Source organism: Pseudophryne corroboree, chromosome 5 (assembly GCF_028390025.1).
Source record: "Pseudophryne corroboree isolate aPseCor3 chromosome 5, aPseCor3.hap2, whole genome shotgun sequence".
Taxonomy (NCBI): Eukaryota; Metazoa; Chordata; class Amphibia; order Anura; family Myobatrachidae; genus Pseudophryne; species Pseudophryne corroboree.
This window is the reverse complement of record NC_086448.1, coordinates 3,102,116-3,118,110: the sequence shown is the minus strand read 5'-3', so window position 1 is coordinate 3,118,110 and position 15,995 is coordinate 3,102,116. Positions and strand designations below refer to the sequence as shown.

The 15,995-nt window shown below is 47.7% G+C and overlaps 1 protein-coding gene across 6 annotated transcripts in view; it reads right to left on the bottom strand.

Annotated features, from left to right (window-relative positions):
* Positions 1-15,995, bottom strand: part of CPSF1 (cleavage and polyadenylation specific factor 1) — a 465,036-nt gene that overhangs the window by 75,564 nt on the left and 373,477 nt on the right. For all 6 annotated transcript variants that reach the window (XM_063921055.1, XM_063921056.1, XM_063921060.1 and 3 more), the window contains one exon: positions 5,169-5,310. In XM_063921055.1, the coding sequence (XP_063777125.1) occupies positions 5,169-5,310 (142 nt within the window). The remainder of the gene's footprint in view (positions 1-5,168; positions 5,311-15,995) is intronic.

Genomic DNA, 15,995 nt, shown 5'->3' with positions numbered 1-15,995 from the left:
TGCATTGATGTACCGACACCTGTCCCGGTTTTAGGAGGTCTCTGACTAGAGATGACAACTCCTCAGCTTTTTCCACTGGAAGAAACACTTTTTTCTGGTCTGTGTCCAGAATCATTCCCAGGAACAGAAGACGTGTCGTCGGGACCAGCTGTGACTTTGGAATATTGAGAATCCAGCCGTGCTGTTGTAGCACTTCCCGAGAAAGCGCTACCCCCACTACCAACTGTTCCTTGGACCTTGCCTTTATCAGGAGATCGTCCAAGTACGGGATAATTAAAACTCCCTTCTTGCGAAGGAGTATCATCATTTCGGCCATTACCTTGGTAAAGACCCTCGGTGCCGTGGATAACCCAAACGGCAGCGTCTGGAACTGATAGTGACAGTCCTGTACCACAAATCTGAGGTACTCCTGGTGAGGAGGGTAAATGGGGACATGCAGGTACGCATCCTTGATGTCCAGGGAGACCATGTAATCCCCCTCGTCCAGGCTCGCAATAACCGCCCTGAGCGATTCCATCTTGAACTTGAACCTTTTGATATAAGTGTTCAAGGATTTTAAATTTAAGATGGGTCTCACCGAACCGTCCGGTTTCGGTACCACAAACATTGTGGAATAGTAACCCTTTCCTTGTTGAAGGAGGGGTACCTTGACAATCACTTGCTGTGAATACAGTTTTTGGATAGCCACCAACACTGCCTCCCTGGCAGAGCGAGTTGCTGGTAAGGCAGATTTTAGAAAACGGCGGGGGAGGACGTCTCGAATTCCAGCCTGTACCCCTGAGATACTACTTGAAGGGCCCAGGGATCCACCTGTGAGAGAGCCCACTGTGTGCTGAAATTTCTGAGACGGGCCCGCACCGTACCCGGATCCGCTTGTGAAGCCCCAGCGTCATGCTGTGGACTTACCGGACGCGGGGGAGGACTTCTGCTCTTGGGAACTGGCTGTATGCTGCAGCTTTTTCCCTCTACCTTTGCCTCTCGGCAGAAAGGATGCGCCTCGCGCCCTCTTGTGTTTATGGGGCCGAAAGGACTGTACTTGATAATACGGTGCCTTCTTTTGCTGTGGGGTAGCCTGTGGCAAAAATGTCGATTTCCCAGCCGTAGCTGTGGAAACGAGGTCTGAAAGACCATCCCCAAACAGTTCAACCCCCTTATAAGGCAAAACTTCCATGTGCCTTTTTGAATCGGCATCACCTGACCACTGCCGAGTCCATAACCCCCTTCTGGCGGCAATGGACATTGCGCTTATTTTTGATGCCAGCCGGCAAATATCCCTCTGTGCATCACGCATGTATAAGACAGCGTCCTTTATATGCTCTACTGTCAGCAAAATAGTGTCCCTATCCAGGGTATCAATATTATCCGACAGGGAATCTGACCACGCAGCAGCAGCACTGCACATCCATGCTGATGCAATCGCTGGTCGCAATATAATGCCCGTGTGTGTATATATAGCTTTTAGGGTAGCCTCCTGCTTTCTATCAGCAGGATCCTTTAGGGCGGCCGTATCCGGAGACGGTAGTGCCACCTGTATTGATAAACGTGTAAGCGCTTTATCTACCCTAGGGGACGTTTCCCAACGTGACCTATCCTCTGGCGGGAAAGGGTACGCTGCCAATAACCGTTTAGAAATTATCAATTTCTTATCGGGGGAAGTCCAGGCTTCCTCACACACCTCATTTAATTCCTCAGATGCAGGAAAAACTACTGGCAGTTTTTTCTCACCGAACATAATACCCTTTTTTGTGGTACCTGGGGTACTATCAGAAATGTGTAATACATTTTTCATTGCCTCAATCATGTAACGGGTGGACCTATTGGAGGGTACACTAGTCTCATCGTCGTCGACACTGGAGTCGGTATCCGTGTCGACATCTGTGTCTAAATCTGAGGTAGCGGGCGTTTTAAAGCCCCTGATGACATTTGAGACGCTGGAACAGTCACAAGCTGAGTAGCCGGCTGTCCTATGTCGTCAAACCTTTTATGTAAGGAGCTGACACTGTCACGTAATTCCTTCCATAAGTCCATCCACACAGGTGTCGACCCCTCAGGGGGTGACAACACATTTACAGGCATTTGCTCTGCCTCCACATCATTTTCCTCATCATACATGTCGACACAGCGGTACCGACACACAGCACACACACAGGGAATGCTCTGACAGAGGACAGGACCCCACAAAGCCCTTTGGGGAGACAGAGGGAGAGTATGCCAGCACACACCAGAGCGCTATATACCACAGGGATATCACCTATAAAGAGTGTTTTCCCTTATAGCTGCATATATATATTATACTGCGCCTAAATTTGTGCCCCCCCTCTCTTTTTTACCCTTTCTGTAGTGCAGGACTGCAGGGGAGAGCCAGGGAGCGATCCTTCCAGCGGAGCTGTGAGGGAAAATGGCGCCAGTGTGCTGAGGGAGATGGCTCCGCCCCTTTTTCGGCGGGCTTTCTCCCGCTTTTTGTGTTATTCTGGCAGGGGTAAAATACACCTATATAGCCTCTGGGGCTATATATGGTGTCAGTTTTGCCAGCCAAGGTGTTAATATTACTGCTCAGGGCGCCCCCCCCACAGCGCCCTGCACCCATCAGTGACCGAAGTGTGTGGTGTGCATGAGGAGCAATGGCGCACAGCTGCAGTGCTGTGCGCTACCTTGGAGAAGACAGAAGTCTTCAGCCGCGATTTTCCGGACCTTCTTGCTTCTGGCTCTGTAAGGGGGACGGCGGCGCGGCTCCGGGAACGGACGACGAGGTCGGGTCCTGTGTGCGATCCCTCTGGAGCTAATGGTGTCCAGTAGCCTAAGAAGCCCAAGCTACCACCACTTAGGTAGGTTCGCTTCTTCTCCCCTTAGTCCCTCGCTGCAGTGAGCCTGTTGCCAGCAGGTCTCACTGTAAAATAAAAAACCTAAACTATACTTTCTTTCTAGGAGCTCAGGAGAGCCCCTAGTGTGCATCCAGCTCGGCCGGGCACAGAAATCTAACTGAGGCTTGGAGGAGGGTCATAGGGGGAGGAGCCAGTGCACACCAGATAGACCTAAATCTTTCTTTAGATGTGCCCAGTCTCCTGCGGAGCCGTCTATTCCCCATGGTCCTTACGGAGTCCCCAGCATCCACTAGGACGTCAGAGAAATATATGTTTACACCAGCCTTCTTACAACCCTCGCACACCCAACCTGTGATTTAGCTTTGATGATCGGGGTTGATGTTCAGTCGCTTCCCTTTATTTTCTCAGGATCTTTTAAATAGAAGTCCTTGAAAATATAAAGCATAAAATGCATGATTAAAATACTGGAGGATCCTTTGCAGCAGAGACAACTATTCACCAGAAGAGGGAGCAATTTACCATCCCTTTGTACTTTTAACTGGCCAGATTTTTTATCAGTAGAGGGAGCAACTCATCTATTTTAAATAAGATCCCTCCTTCTGTTTTGACTGGCCAAATATCATGTCCCCACTAATAGGGGCGTGTTCTGTTCTTATCTAAGTTCGGCGCCTTTTATTTCTGTAAAAATGGCCGCCATTGAAAAATTTCAGAAACATAATTTAACCTCCACTGGCGCTCTGTGGCCGCTGGAGCCCCCTTACTGTCCCAGCACTTGTTGGCTAAACTGCTCCACGTCTGTAAACGCTGGAGTCCCCGGTCGTTGCTGCTGTGTCTGCCCTGACCTCGCAGAGCGTTCCACCGTGAGACGCCTCTGCTGTGAGTCACCTCCCGCTGCATAATGTAAGTTTTTTTTTCTTTCTCTCCCGGCCTCCTGTGTCTAACGCGCTCCACTGCTGAGCGCGGAGTTAAAGTCTCTCTCGCCGTGTGTGCCATCGGAGCTGCGGCTGTTTGTAAATGATTACTGGGAGGCTGGAGGTCTCCTGCGCTGCTGTGCTGAGCGCACTGTGAATGAGCTGGCGGAGGGAGGGGGGCAAGCAGGGGATGGTTGTTCTCTGCCTGAACGCTGCTGCCGCGTCTCTGCATAAGCTGGGAGCCGGGAGGAATTATCACAGCACCCCAGAGCTTTTTGTTCCATGCTTCTCTAGCTGTGGATCTCTTTATCTACCCTATATATCCCTATCCTCTTTCTGACAGGGAGGACAGCAGTGTTAGTGAGGAGAGGGGCAGGAGAAATGTGCAGACTGAAGGTACTTTTAAACTAGGGCCCTTTTGAACAACCAGTACTCACTTCTGCCTGCTCCGGATCTCCTGTAGAGAGATGCAGATCCCCTTTATTAGGGACCATTGTCTCTCTAGTCTTAAGACTTTTGTCCCCCTTTTCATTAGGTTGACTCAGTCTCATTTTTGAAATGGAGCAGGAGCTCCTATTTGCACTTGCACCTCCTAGGCACAATTTTTCAAACTGGGGGAGGAGGTATGTGAAGGGGGAGGAGCCGGCTGTGCAGACAATGCTAATTTTTAGATTGTGCCACACCTCCGGTTGCAAGCTTCACACCCCTACTGTATAAGACTCCAGTGTCCCCTAGTGGATGAAAGAGAAATGTACAGATCTGTAGCTTTCAATGTCCCCCAGATAGGAAGACAGGTAATAGGAGTATGAGGATACCGGGTTCCAAATCACTCAGGTACGGTGGTAGATGAAAATCCAACAGTGGTTTACTGAATAGCATGGGTTATAAACAGCTCAGCGCACTCCTGTAATCCAATTCCCACCACAGACTCCTGACAGAACATTACTTCTTAGTCATGGGTCAGAGAATCTCCCCTCAGCTCTCTGGGTTCTACATATACCCCCAGAAGCCTCAGATTTCAGGGGTGTGCTTTACTATCTTCTTTGTCTTGGGATCTTACAGAATTGGAATACAATACACATTCTAATCAAGGTGATTACATTGGCCAGTGAGCCCCCCTGTCTGGCCAGCTTACTGTTGGACAATAGAGATAAACAAAAGGGACACTGGTACCTTATAAAACTCACCCTTCGAGTGTCCACTGTGGTGTTAGTAAACAATAGAAAACTATAGCTAACATGAATACATTACCTGGAGTGTAACTGATAACAGAACACAAGTGCATCTAGTACAATATTAGCTGATTCAAGCACAGTACGGGGGGAGCAGGGACATGCTCTGGGGAATGAACAAACAGACAAACTTAATGTATAGGGATATGGGGATAACTACAGACCTCATTTCCTCACAAGGAGTATAGGAGGATGTTACTCACCCGCCCTCTACAGGTCACCTCTTCTCCCTGCATCAGGCAGGTCCCCACTGCGATGTACCCCTTCAGACCAGACACAGTCTCCTCACTCTTCAGGTTCACAGTTTTCATGCAGGTGACATGCTCCCACTCCTCCAGATCTATCCTGAAATACAAGTAAATGAGCCTTTGTCACTACTTACATATACTACAGTATCCACACAAAGTATCACATTGTATTTTTGGGCGTGGGGCACTTATTAGTCCAGAACAGCACAACAAAAAAAAAGGATCTCATTAAATTTTAAGGAAGTGAACTAAAATCTCACTAACCCCTGAACATGTGATATCTGCCACGGTGCAGCCATTTCCAGCAGCGAATAAGCCCCCATAGGTTCCTCTGTGGGCTGCAAGGCAGTTGGCGTTACCAAAATGTACCCCGGCGGCTAATGCCATCTTATATGCAGTATTCTGCTGAAGTCTATGGGCTACGTCTATGCATTATTTCTTACTGTCGCAGATGTCCTGTGTACAGAAAACGCGGGGCGGTGCAATTAGGATGTACGTATAGTCACATCCCTATATATTCAGAGTGAGTATGGCCACATACTGACGTGCATGAGACCATATTGAAATGTTGTGAATCATTTATATATATATGAGTATTCTCAACTGTTAAGTAACGCCACATACGTGTTTTTAAAGTCCTATTGAAGCGTTCTATAATGGCAGCTTTCACATCGTTGTTGGTACAAAATGTACTTTTTTAAGGAACTTGTTTAGAAACTCTTTACCGCGATCGGTTTGCAATTTCTTTGGCACGCTGTCCTGTTTAAATATTCTTTTAAAAGCGTTTGTGACTGTTGTAGCATTCTTGGCTGTTAGACTGACCGCCCACGCTCTCCTACTAAATATATCTATAATGGTTAGTATGTATTTAAAACCATCATTGCATGTCACAAGGTCTATGAACGAGACCAGATCGCATTGCCATTGCTGGTCTATATCCAATACGCGAATCATGTTCCTTCTATAGGTTATTCGCGCCGGTTTATGCAACGTAAAGGCCTCTTGATTTTGATGCAATTTTTTAATTTCCGATCTTTTAAACTCACATTTAATAGCCTTATAATATTTATCAACGCCGGGGTTTAACACATTGTAATAACCTTTTTTTCATCTGTTTTTTTTTTTTATATGCTTGTTGTGTATCATACTGCTAATTTTCAAACTGCTGCGCTGTCTAAGGTTAATCGTTTCTTAATACCAAAACAAGTATAATTTGATATCAAACACAAAGGCCTGGTGCTGCAAGTTCTTATCTGAAGCAACACGTCTTGTAAGAAGTTTTTGTTAGAGCAGACATGGCTAATTAAAAAAACATACACGTAAAAAAAAATAAAAAAAAATTATAAAATACATTTGATATATTTATATTAGAGATGAGCGGGTTCGGGTTTTACTCGGTTCTCAAAACGTCATCTTATTGGGTATCCAAAACAAGAGACATCCGTAAGCCAATAAGATGCCGTTTTGAGAACAGAGTAAATCCAAGTAAAACCGAACCCACTCATCTCTAATTTATATTAAATTTATGTAAACTTTATATTAAGGTTATATTAAATTTATATAAAAAAAGGGAGTAAAACAAGGCGTGTCAGGAGCGGTTTTATGAGCGTTCTGGGGCGTGTTCTGGGCGTGGTGTGACTTGATGTGGGCGGGGCAACTTTCACTACCAATTTTTTTATTTGACAAAAAAGTGCTCTCTATACTACTTCTCAGCACTTTTCCAAGTATATGGATACAGATTATAGACAGCAGCTGCTGGTGGTGGGTGATGAAAACCTTGTGCAGGGAATAACTATGAACACGTTGGAAGAACTGTACTGGAATAAAGCCGTCATTTAATATTTAAATTTTTTTTCAGCTAAGTGACAGTTGTCCATTAAATGACACATCCGTGTGCTCAGTCTTTCAGAAGCAATGGAACATTATGGACAACACTAATTTGAAAACGGACAAATAATCTGGAACAGGCCCATGGAATTGCAAGCTTCTATAATTACGGCAATGGTTATACTGGTGGCAATTACCTACAAGTAATGACACATGACATAATTCATGGACTGTGCTCAGGGTAGATGACCTGACTACAAATCTGTATTTTATGTAGACTGTACAGATCATGTGACCAGTCACACGCTCACTGTGTAGGCTAAGCCTCCCTTAACACAGTGTTATACAAAGGAAGGAAGTGACAGGATTACACTTTTCTTTGCAGTTTCTGAGTAGCTCGAGACTTACTCTTCCAGTGCGATCAGTTCAGTGCTTGTCGTTCCTGGTCTGACGTCACAAACACACCCAGCGTTCGCCCAGACACTCCCCCGTTTCTCCAGCCACTCCCGTGTTTTTCCCAGAAACGGCAGCGTTTTTTCACACACACCCATAAAACGGTCAGTTTCCGCCCAGAAACACCCACCGATCACCAGAACGAAGAAAAAACCTTCTAATGCCGTGAGTAAAATACCAAACTTCTTAGCAAATTTACTTGACGCAGCCGCAGTGCGAACATTGCGCATGCGCAGTTAGCGGAAAATCGCACCGATGCGAAGAAAAAATAGGATTTTGTACTTACCAGGTAAATCCTTTTCTTTGAATCCATAGGGGGCACTGGAGTACTCTAGGGATATGGACGGTTCCACAGGAACTAGGCACTGAATAAGTTAAAATTTGAGACTACTTCTCCCCTCCATATTCCAGAGTACCTCAGTGTTTTTTTACTGAGCCGAACAGGAGCTATAGAGGTTAATGGAGAATTACATATAACAAACGGACAACAATAAAGTTGACACATAACGTTTCTGACAACTATCAGTTGGCACCAACCCAATAAACTTGCTAATTTGAACCAGTTGGTGAGAGTGTGTTACCATAAGATCCCCTGAACTTACCACAAACCAGGAAAACTGCTCTGGGTGGGCGTCCAGTGCCCCCTATGGATTCAAAGAAAAGGATTTACCTAATAAGTACCAAAATCCTACTTTCTTTTTCATCCACTAGGGGTCACTGGAGTACTCTAGGGACGTACCAAAGTTTCCCCCCTGGGCGGGAGAGCTGTTTGGCACCTGTAACACTAGACGGCCAAAGCTAGATGCTGATGCCGCAAAAGTATCAAACTTGTAAAAGCGCACAAACATGTGCACTGATGACCACGTAGCCGCACTGCAAAAGCTGTGTCGTAGAACTCCACAACCAGCTGCCCATGACATTCTCGGAGAACATGTGGAATGAGCTGTTACTGATGTAGGCGGCTGTAACTTAGCATGAAGGTAAGCCTGACGTATGGTCAGTTTTATCCATCTGGATAAGGTCTGCTTAGAAGGTGGCCAACCCATCTTGGCCGCATCATAGAGGATAACAACGTATCCACCTTAGGAACTGTAGACGTTCGGAATACATAAACGCGTAATGCGCGTACCCCAACCAAAATTCCAGAATCTCCTGTTAACACAGGAACTACTATTGGATGATTGATGTGAAAAGAGGACCCTACTTTTGGTAGGAAAGCGGGATTCGTCCAAAGTTCCGCTCTGTCATTATGAAACACTAAATACGGTGGCTTGCATGACAAGGCACCCAAATCTGAAACCCGCCCTGCCGAAGCTAAGGCTAGGAGAGAAATTGTTTCCCAAGTGAGAAACTTAATATCCACTTGTTGTAAGGGTTCGAAATAAAAAGACTATAAGCAATCTAAAACCAGATTCAAGTCCCATGGCGCAGTAAGTGGAGTGAAATGGAGGCTGTACTTTGAGGACACCCTGCATAAAGGTGTGTACCGACGGCAATAGAGCCAATCTTCTTTGAAAATAAATTGACAACGCAGATATCTGCACCTTTAGTGTGGATAAACGCCGACCTCCATCTAACCCCATCTGTAGACATAACAAAAAAGATGATGTCGGAACTTCCGAACTTTACACCAACCTATATAGGCACGCCAAATTCTGTAATAATGAGCTGCCGTAACTGGCTTACTAGCATGTAACATGGTTGGTATAACCTATTCTGGAATGCCCTCTCTTTTTAAGAGGGCTGTCTCAACAGCCACTCCGTCAACGCCGCCGCGCTAAATCGGAGAAAAAGAACGGACCCTGTTGTAACAGGTCCGGACGCAGTGGGAGCGGCCAAGGAACGTCCGCGAGTAGACCGCGAAGATCCGAAACCAAGCTCTCCGAGGCCAATGAGGCGCCACTAGTATGACTGTGACGGACTCTCTTTTGATCCGTTTAAGCAACAGAGGGAGCAGCGGAAAACGGTGGAACAGATACACGAGACTGTATGGCCACGTGATTGTGAGAGCATCCACCGCCACTGCCTTTGGATCTCTCGTTCTGGACGCGTACTGGGGCGTTTGATAATTGTGGCGAGATGCCATCCGGTCCACTTGCGGGTAACCCCACCTCTGGACCAACATGTGAAACACTTCTGGATTTAATGCACATCCTGGATAAAAAATCCCGACAGCTGAGATAATCCGCCTCTCAGTTGTCCACTCCCGGAATGAATACTGCCGACAAAATCACCTTGGCCCAATTGAGGATTCGAGCTACTTCCCGCATGGCCATGCGGCTTTTCATTCCTCCTTGTTTGTTGATGTATGTGACCGCCGTCGCGTTGTCTGACTGCACCTGAACAGCCTGAGCCTGCAGCATGTGTACTGCTTGTTGTAGCGCATTGTAAATTGCCCGGAGTTCCAGGACATTTATAGACAGCAATCTTTCGTGATCCGCCCAGAGACCCTGGAGCCGAAAATTTTGAACTACAGCTCCCCAACCTCTGAGACTCGCGTCCGCCGTGAGAATTATCCAATTCCTGGTGCCGAACCGTTTCCCTGCGGTTAGATTCTGTACCTTGAGCCACCAGAGTAGCGACACTCTGGCCTTTGGAGACAACCTCACCCTGCGGTGAATCTGCCGAAGCGAGCCCGACCATTGTGCGAGCACATCCAGTTAAAAAGGACGTGAGTGAAGTCTTCCGAACTGAAGCGCTTCGAAAGCAGCCACCATTATGTCTAATAGGCGAATGCACAAATGAACCGAGACTGTGCGTGGCTTAAGCACTAATTGTACCAGATGACGAATGACCTGTACTTCTGTTCGGGTAGGTAAATTCTTTGATTTACCGTATCGAGAATCATACCTAGGAATTGAAGTCGATGAGACGGAATCATTCAGGAATTCGCGTAGACAATGGTAGGAAAATAGATCCCCCCCCCCCCCCCCCACCGTCTGTGATCTATTCTCGTCTGGAACGTAGCCAAAGTGGACGTTGTGTGCCACTAGCGAAGCTGAAACGCAAGAACCAACTACCAACGTCACAGAAGCTGTAGGCAGCAAGAAGTGTAAGGTGGTCTTTATTTAGGGCAAACCTGAACTGGAGTGCCCTGCCACTACAGCCTTGTTACCTCAAACCCTTACCAAAGCAGGGCGAAGCAACAGCCGTACTGCTGTGTAGGGTACACTCCGATAGGTAGTTAAACGCCCAATAATTGCAATTGTCTCTCATTGGAAATTGTTCAGCCTTCGCTGAGAACCTAACGTACTGGCCTGGTGCTATGAGGGCTGGCGGTGAATCGACCGCAACAATTTAGCTGAAAACAGAGAAAAAAAAAATTTCTCCCCAGGCAGTACATGCGCCCGCATTTCCCCCCAAAGAGGACCGGTAAGGGTCTGTCTGCGCAGTCGTATTTGTCCGACACACTGTGTGACCGACTCTGCAGCAAAGCTGCTTGTTTGATTATGCATTAGACTTAGTGATCATGTACCCCGACCAGTAAGTACACCATGGAAGTAATCTGTGTATAAACCTGCATTACCGTGCATGTGGTTACCAGCAATAGTGAATCTTCCTGTAGAGACATGCTGTCAAAAATAAGAATTTACTTACCGATAATTCTATTTCTCATAGTCCGTAGTGGATGCTGGGAACTCCGTAAGGACCATGGGGAATAGCGGCTCCGCAGGAGACTGGGCACAAATAGAAAGCTTTAGTACTACCTGGTGTGCACTGGCTCCTCCCCCTATGACCCTCCTCCAAGCCTCAGTTAGGATACTGTGCCCGGACGAGCGTACACAATAAGGAAGGATTTTGAATCCCGGGTAAGACTCATACCAGCCACACCAATCACACCGTATAACTTGTGATCTGAACCCAGTTAACAGTATGATAACAGAGGAGCCTCTGAAAAGATGGCTCACAACAATAACAACCCGATTTAGTTAACAATAACTATGTACAAGTATTGCAGACAATCCGCACTTGGGATGGGCGCCCAGCATCCACTACGAACTATGAGAACTAGAATTATCGGTAAGTAAATTCTTATTTTCTCTAACGTCCTAGTGGATGCTGAGAACTCCGTAAGGACCATGGGGATTATACCAAAGCTCCCAAACGGGCGGGAGAGTGCGGATGACTCTGCAGCACCGAATGAGAGAACTCCAGGTCCTCCTCAGCCAGGGTATCAAATTTGTAGAATTTAGCAAACGTGTTTGCCCCTGACCAAGTAGCTGCTCTGCAAAGTTGTAAAGCCGAGACCCCTCGGGCAGCCGCCCAAGATGAGCCCACTTTCCGTGTGGAATGGGCTTTTACAGATTTTGGCTGTGGCAGGCCTGCCACAGAATGTGCAAGCTGAATTGTACTACAAATCCAACGAGCAATAGTCTGCTTAGAAGCAGGAGCACCCAGCTTGTTGGGTGCATACAGGATAAACAGCGAGTCAGATTTTCTGACTCCAGCCGTCCTGGAAACGTATATTTTCAGGGCCCTGACTACGTCCAGCAACTTGGAGTCCTCCAAGTCCCTAGTAGCCGCAGGTACCACAATAGGCTGGTTCAGGTGAAACGCTGAAACCACCTTAGGGAGAAATTGAGGACGAGTCCTCAATTCTGCCCTATCCGTATGAAAAATTAGGTAAGGGCTTTTATAGGATAAAGCCGCCAATTCTGACACGCGCCTGGCTGAAGCCAGGGCCAATAGCATTACCACTTTCCATGTGAGATATTTTAAGTCCACAGTGGTGAGTGGTTCAAACCAATGTGATTTTAGGAACCCCAAAACCACATTGAGATCCCAAGGTGCCACTGGAGGCACAAAAGGAGGCTGTATATGCAGCACCCCTTTGACAAACGTCTGAACTTCAGGAACTGAAGCCAGTTCTTTTTGGAAGAAGATCGACAGGGCCGAAATTTGAACCTTAATGGACCCTAATTTTAGGCCCATAGACAGTCCTGTTTGCAGGAAATGCAGGAATCGACCCAGTTGAAATTCCTCTGTAGGGGCCTTCCTGGCCTCGCACCACGCAACATATTTACGCCAAATACGGTGATAATGCTGCACGGTTACATCCTTCCTGGCTTTTGATCAGGGTAGGGATGACTTCATCCGGAATGCCTTTTTCCTTCAGGATCCGGCGTTCAACCGCCATGCCGTCAAACGCAGCCGCGGTAAGTCTTGGAACAGACAGGGTCCCTGCTGGAGCAGGTCCCTTCGTAGAGGTAGAGGCCACGGGTCCTCCGTGAGCATCTCTTGAAGTTCCGGGTACCAAGTCCTTCTTGGCCAATCCGGAGCCACGAGTATAGTCCTTACTCCTCTCCTTCTTATGATTCTCAGTACCTTGGGTATGAGAGGCAGAGGAGGGAACACATACACTGACTGGTACACCCACGGTGTTACCAGAGCGTCCACAGCTATTGCCTGAGGGTCCCGTGACCTGGCGCAATACCTGTCTAGTTTTTTGTTGAGGCGTGACGCCATCATGTCCACCTTTGGTTTTTCCCAACGGTTCACAATCATGTGGAAAACTTCTGGGTGAAGTCCCCACTCTCCCGGGTGGAGGTCGTGCCTGCTGAGGAAGTCTGCTTCCCAGTTGTCCACTCCCGGAATGAACACTGCTGACAGTGCTATCACATGATTTTCCGCCCAGCGAAGAATCCTTGCAACTTCTGCCATTGCCCTCCTGCTTCTTGTGCCGCCCTGTCTGTTTACGTGGGCGACTGCCGTGATGTTGTCTGACTGAATCAGCACCGGCTGACCTTGAAGCAGAGGTCGTGCTAGGCTTAGAGCATTGTAGATGGCCCTTAGCTCCAGGATATTTATGTGAAGTGATGTCTCCAGGCTTGACCACAAGCCCTGGAAATTTCTTCCTTGTGTGACTGCTCCCCAGCCTCTCAGGCTGGCATCCGTGGTCACCAGGACCCAGTCCTGAATGCCGAATCTGCAGCCCTCTAGAAGATGAGCACTCTGCAACCACCACAGAAGAGACACCCTTGTCCTTGGGGACAGGGTTATCCGCTGATGCATCTGAAGATGCGATCCGGACCATTTGTCCAGCAGATCCCACTGGAACGTTCTTGCGTGGAATCTGCCGAATGGAATCGCTTCGTAGGAAGCTACCATCTTTCCCAGGACTCTTGTGCATTGATGCACTGAGACTTGCCCTGGTTTCAGGAGGTTTCTGACTAGGTCGGATAACTCCCTGGCTTTTTCTTCCGGAAGGAACACCTTTTTCTGGACTGTGTCCAGAATCATCCCTAGGAACAGAAGACGTGTTGTCGGAATCAGCTGCGATTTTGGGATATTTAAAATCCAGCCGTGCTGCCGTAGCACTACTTGAGATAGGGCTACTCCGACTACTAACTGTTCTCTGGATCTTGCTCTTATCAGGAGATCGTCCAAGTAAGGGATAATTAAAACGCCTTTTCTTCGAAGAAGAATCATCATTTCGGCCATTACCTTGGTAAAGACCCGAGGTGCCGTGGATAATCCAAACGGCAGCGTCTGAAACTGATAGTGACAGTTTTGTACCACAAACCTGAGGTACCCTTGATGAGAAGGGTAAATGGGGACATGGAGGTAGGCATCTTTGATGTCCAGAGACACCATATAGTCCCCCTCTTCCAGGTTCGCGATCACTGCCCTGAGTGACTCCATCTTGAATTTGAACCTCTGTATGTAAGTGTTCAAAGACTTCAGATTTAAAATTGGTCTCACCGAGCCGTCCGGCTTCGGTACCACAAACAGCGTGGAATAATACCCCTTCCCTTGTTGCAGGAGGGGTACCTTGATTATCACCTGCTGGGAATACAGCTTGTGAACTGCCTCCAATACTGCCTCCCTGTCGGAGGGAGACGTTGGTAAAGCAGACTTCAGGAACCGGCGAGGGGGAGACGTCTCGAACTCCAATTTGTACCCCTGAGATACTACTTGCAGGATCCAGGGGTCCACTTGCGAGTGAGCCCACTGCGCGCTGAAATTCTTGAGACGGGCCCCCACCATGCCTGAGTCAGCTTGTAAGGCCCCAGCGTCATGCTGAGGACTTGGCAGAAGCGGGGGAGGGCTTTTGTTCCTGGGAAGTGGCTGTCTGTTGCAGTCTTTTTCCCCTTCCTCTGCCCCGGGGCAGAAAAGAGGAACCTTTTGCCCGCTTGCCCTTATGGGGACGAAAGGACTGAGCCGGATAAGACGGCGTCTTTTTATGTTGAGAGGCTACCTGGGGTAAAAATGTGGATTTCCCAGCAGTTGCCGTGGCCACCAGGTCCGATAGACCGACCCCAAATAACTCCTCCCCTTTATAAGGCAATATTTCCATATGCCGTTTAGAGTCCGCATCACCTGACCACTGTCGCGTCCATAATCCTCTTCTGGCAGAAATGGACAGCGCACTCACTCTTGAAGCCAGAGTGCAAATATCCCTCTGTGCATCTCGCATATATAGAAATGCATCTTTCAAATGCTCTATAGTTAACAATATACTGTCCCTGTCCAGGGTATCAATATTTTCAGTCAGGGAATCCGACCAAGCCACTCCAGCACTGCACATCCAGGCTGAGGCGATAGCTGGTCGCAGTATAACACCAGTATGTGTGTATATACCTTTTAGGATATTTTCCAGCTTCCTATCACCTGGTTCCTTGAGGGCGGCCGTATCAGGAGACGGTAACGCCACTTGTTTTGATAAGCGTGTTAGCGCTTTATCCACTCTAGGGGGTGTTTCCCAACGCGCCCTAACTTCTGGCGGGAAAGGGTATAATGCCAATAACTTTTTAGAAATTATCAGTTTTTTATCGGGGGAAACCCACGCTTCATCACACACCTCATTTAATTTCTCAGATTCAGGAAAACTACAGGTAGTTTTTTCACACCCCACATAATACCCTTTTTAGTGGTACTTGCAGTATCAGAAATGTTTAACACCTCTCTCATTGCCGTGATCATGTAACGTGTGGCCCTACTGGAAGTCACGTTTGACTCCTCACCGTCGACACTGGAGTCAGTATCCGTGTCGACGTCAGTATCCACCACCTGAGGTAACGGTCTTTTTAGAGCCCCTGATGGTTTCTGAGACGCCTGGACAGGGACCAGCTGATTAGTCGGCTGTCTCATGTCATCAACCGTCTTTTGTAAGGAGCTGACACTGTCACGTAAATCCTTCCATAAAGCCATCCACTCAGGTGTCGACTCCCTAGGGGGTGACATCTTTATTATAGGCAATTGCTCCGCCTCCACATCATTTTCCTCCTCATACATGTCGACACAAACGTACCGACACACAGCACACGCACAGGGAATGCTCTGATAGAGGACAGGACCCCACTAGCCCTTTGGGGAGACAGAGGGAGAGTATGCCAGCACACACCAGAGCGCTATATATAGATATAGGGACAACCTTATATAAGTGTTTCTCCCTTATAGCTGCTGTATTGTTAATAACCCGCCAATTAGTGCCCCCGTCTCTTTTTTACCCTGTTTCTGTAGTGCAGGACTGCAGGGGAGAGTCAGGGAGACGTCCTTCCA